Source organism: Calidris pugnax, unplaced genomic scaffold, assembly GCF_001431845.1.
Source record: "Calidris pugnax isolate Ruff unplaced genomic scaffold, ASM143184v1 scaffold147, whole genome shotgun sequence".
NCBI lineage: Eukaryota > Metazoa > Chordata > Aves > Charadriiformes > Scolopacidae > Calidris > Calidris pugnax.
Window position 1 is genome coordinate 5,195,593 of NW_015092359.1, and position 4,488 is coordinate 5,200,080.

The following is a 4,488-nucleotide window of genomic DNA, read 5'->3' on the forward strand; positions in this document are numbered from 1 at the left end:
AGACAGCAGCTGCAGAGTGAGCAAGTAATAACCACAAAAGATAAAGGCTTTCATACAAATATTATAATTCCACTCGCAAGCTGTCTGGCACGAACTCTAATTACTTGGCCGTCTTGCACAGGGAGCCTGCAACTTTGTTGGGCGAGGAGGCTCCGCTGGCTCAGCTGCGGCCGGGAGGGACGGGGGCTGCACACACCCCCCGGCACGTGCCCGGGGAATTCGGCATCACGTTGGCATCAGTGCTCCTGAGAGGCTCGGGCCCTTTTGGTTTTGTGGTGATCTGGGGGATGGTTTCCCCCCCACCCCCCCCTCCCGGCCATGTTTGTTTCAGAGGGTGAACAGGCAACGTGAAAGGAGAAGTTGTAAAATGCAAGTGGCAGCTCCCCCGTGGTGTAGTAAATAAAAAAATGCTAGTTTCCGACTTAGAAGTGGACCAGCGGAGCGCTTAAAATTTACAATTCAGCCAAGTACGTGAGATTTGCAAAAAGGGGGGGGGGGAAAAAACCCCAAACACCCCACCAAAAGCTGCACAGCAACTCTTTCAAAAAAACCCCAGATACCCCACCAAAAGCTGCACAGCAACTCTTTCCTGCAAGTTCTGTTGGTTCCCGGGCGAGCAGTGCCCGGGAGGTGATGCCACGCGGCTCCTGGGGGCACTCGCCACCACAGGGCACGGGCTGGCACCCAGCCTGTTGCCAGTGGCCACCCGGTCCCAGGGTGCCCTGGCCGTGACCACCGCGGTGGCAGTGGCCATGCCGGGCAGCAGCCGGGTGGGCAACGGGGCACCCCACGGGGCTCGGTGTGTGGGAGAAGACAGGCAATGGTGACAGGGACAGCAGAGACAGCCTCAAGAGCCCCAGAGCCACCGCAGCCACGCGCTGAGCACAGGAGGAGGAAGAGGAGGAGAGGTGTTAGTGATGGAGCACAACGCCAGCAGCAGCAGGGCCTGCGGGAAGCATCGCTCTTACCTGCAGCAATTACCGTAACGAGACCATTACATATTCTAATCTAAAGGGAGAGAACACAAAATCATATAAATACAGGAACAGACACATGTCGTCACGCACGCGAAGGCTGGGGAACCAGCCCCAGGCATCAGGGCAAACCCAGCAGATGGGGGGCACCAGGGGTAAGGGCAGCTCAGCGATGGAAAATACACCTCAATGCCCTGAGCGACCCGGGGAGAAATGGGATGGGCACCCACGGGGCTTTTCCTTACCCCTGAACACCTGTTGGTTGAAAAAAACAGAGGGAGGAAATGTTGACAAAAATTGGAAGCAATAATCAACCCCCCCCCTTCAACTTTTGCCAAACTTGCTAGTGTGGACTTCGGCAGCCCCTTCCTTCGGCCACGCTCCCAATGCGGCCAGCGGCATTCAGATTCAAACTGGGTAAAATTTTGAGGCTTCAGAAGGACCTAAACACTCTAGGCACGTTAAAAAAAACCACCCAGAAAGCGAACAACATCCGTGTCATTGGGCCACATCAACCTCCCAGCAGTGGAGTCACCGGCCGTGGGCAGCCCCACGCACGAGGATGACGTGCTGCCCCTGCAGGTACCAGTGCTTTACAGCCACGAAGGATTCAGCTTTTAAAATATGTTCCTTGCAGGAGGGGATTAAAAACTCAAGTTGGGAATACAGACCAAGATACATTTTAAACGAAGAGTTACCTTTGGGAAAGCTAGAGGTAGATAGCTTATTTTATTTTAAATCTACTGAACAGAACAAGTCTACCAATCTGGTTTCTCACTCACCACCACTTTTTTTAAAAAAAAAAAAAACAAAACACCATCTTTTAGCGATTTCTCTTCTCTTTGTGAAGCAGATGAGGACACCTGAAAGTGACATAACTCCCTCTCCCCACCCTTCAGCACATACACAAGCGCAGCAATATTGGGACTGCTGATGGTGACACATCTTCTGGGGCTTCCTATGGAGGACACAGGCAGGACCTCCAGCAGGACAAGAGGAACGCAGCGCTGTCACCCTAGAGCTGAACTGCTGGGGGGACCTCCAGCTCCTCACCAAAACTGGCCAAAGCCTCCTCAGGAGACACCACATGAAGAAAACCAAAAGGAAAAGCTGCTTCTCTGTCAGCTCCCTCACGGGAGCAGTAACGTTAGAGTTTTTTAATTCTCCCCAAGCCAAACCAACCAACGCTGCCATCGCCTTTTCCTCTTCCCTTTTCTTTCCCTGGCTGAGCCGGGGGGCACCGGTTTCACACCCTGAGCACGGGGCTGTGGCTCTCACTTGGTAAATGTTTCTACCGTACGAGAAAAAAAGCCAAGCAAGGTGGCTCTTAACGTGTAACCCAAGTCTGTAAAACCGGATTACAACATCATGCTTGATCATTAAGGATTTTGAAGGTTTCTACTTGAGAAGACCCATGAAGTTTTCACTCGGGCCATGACCTATCCCCCCCCTCAACTCCCCCTAATTAACCTATCAGCCATGACAGGTCTGTGGAAATCTTTGTTTTCTTTCCCAGTAAATGTGAAGGTAATAAAATTCCAGAGAGAATCATAGCAGTAAATCCGCTTAGCATTTTGACATGCTCTGCTTTCCACTCACAAGGACATGGTTGAAAATACAATATAAGCAGCATCCTGAGCCTGCATGTTCAGGGGGACGTATTTGGAAGAAATTATCATTAAAAAAAAAAGCAGCGGCTGTGTTCATGCAGAACCACAGATGTTCAAAATGGCAATGGTCCGACACGCAGACCCAGCAACAAACGGCACGTAAGGGTGTAGGGGATCAAATCATTGTAACTGCATTTACACATGGCCCTTTGGTGACATAAAGCCACAGAATGGTTTGAGTTGGAAGGGACCTTAAGGACCAGTGAGTTCCAACCCCCCTGGCCATGGGCAGGGACACCTCCCACCAGACCAGGTGGCTCCAAGCCCCATCCAGCCTGGGCAGCGTTTGACTTGCCACGTTTGGGATGAGCTGTTAAAGTACCTCAGGCTTCGTTAGGAGTGACTGCTGTTTGAAAGCTGCATGAGATCCTTCATTTATCTTACGTCTTGGAGCAACCTGGTCTGGCCTCAGCAGGGACAGAGGGAGTGTCCTGGAAGAGCAGGCAGGGGCTCTGGCTGCCATGGCACGAAATGTGACTTGTCACTTAAGTCTGGAGATTCGTTCTAGGGGCTGAGTCTCCCCAGCCCCTCTCCCCCCTGTGCCCAGGGAAAGGCTGCAGAAGGACAGGAGGACGCTGGAGCTGACCCATCCTGAGCCTGCGCCGGCAGCACAGCCCCGGGGCCGGGGTTGGGGACACACCAAGGATGCTCCGTGGGAGGAGGGGGGAGCACAGTGAATTTTTAATTCACACCTTTCCACCATTCAGTTACAGCACATACGCTCCACGGAGCAGCGTGCAGAGCGATTTCGGCAGCACTCAGCTGCGGTACCACGTGCTGGTGAATAGCTGCTCCAGTCTATCTCTTTTTTCAAATTTGTCTTGCAGCCTCGAGTCAACTCCATGGGTCTGATCTGGCAGTTTTATAGGCAGGAATAGCATCGTAGAAGCCAGGAAAAGTACATCAGTGCAAAATTAAGATTTCTCAGATCCAGCATCAGGTCTGCTGTTTGTTGCATTCAAGTATGGGGACATTCAGAAGGAAAAAAAGACATATTGATTGACCAGCCCTAACTTCTGATTTGAAGGTAAAGGTTTCTTTAAAAAAAAAAAAAAAAAGTCAATTATAAAAATATTATAAAATACTCACTTTCAACTCTTATTCCACTTTGCACAGTAGGTCAAAGTGCAGAGGCTCGTCCCTGCAGCAGCCCAAACTGTGGGGAATGAGGTTTGCTCCACTGTTGTTTGGTTATGAAAAATTAAAAAAAACCCCAACTAGTACCTTGGAAAGCTGTAAGTGAAGCAGTAAGAAGTCTCTGAAAACCACAGGTTAATTGGGGGGGGGGGGGGGGGAGAAAAAAACACCCTAAAACAAGGACTCCCAGCTCGGGCGATGATCACACACCACCGCCGGGTACCCAGGGCCCGAGATTTGGAAATAAACTCTAAATGTACACAGCCAAGTTCTAATGAGTCGTGACTCAGAGCAGCCGCTAATTAGTTGGTCAGCCGGCAAGTGCTAGCGGCTTTTTCTCTGCAGGGCAGGCACAAGCCCCTGCCTGGCGTAGGGCAGGATGGAGGCACCGTGTGGGGCAGGATGGAGGGCAGGATGGAAGCACTGTGTGGGGCAGGATGGAGGGCAGGATGGAGGGCAGGATGGAGGGCACTGTGTGGGGCAGGATGGAGGGCGGGATGGAAGCACTGTGTGGGGCAGGATGGAGGGCAGGATGGAGGGCACTGTGTGGGGCAGGATGGAGGGCGGGATGGAGGGCACCGCGTGGGGCAGGATGGAGGCACCGTGGGGGGCAGGATGGAGGGCAGGATGGAGGGACCATGTGGGGCAGGATGGTGGGCACCGTCTGGGGCAGGATGGAGGGCAGCACGGAGGCAGCGTGAGGGGCA

The 4,488-nt window shown here is 52.6% G+C and overlaps 1 protein-coding gene across 4 annotated transcripts in view; it reads right to left on the minus strand.

Annotated features, from left to right (window-relative positions):
* The window catches only part of RALGAPA2 (Ral GTPase activating protein, alpha subunit 2 (catalytic)), a 153,951-nt gene that overhangs the window by 4,845 nt on the left and 144,618 nt on the right, over window positions 1–4,488 (minus strand). For 2 of the 4 annotated variants that reach the window (XR_001414151.1, XM_014962464.1), the window contains exon 40: window positions 969–1,008. The exons of the other annotated variants lie outside the window; for them this stretch is intronic. Coding sequence is in view for 1 of the 2 variants with exons in the window: in XM_014962464.1 (XP_014817950.1) it covers window positions 1,004–1,008 (5 nt within the window). In the remaining variant the exon portion in view is untranslated. The remainder of the gene's footprint in view (window positions 1–968; window positions 1,009–4,488) is intronic. 4 annotated transcript variants of the gene reach the window in all.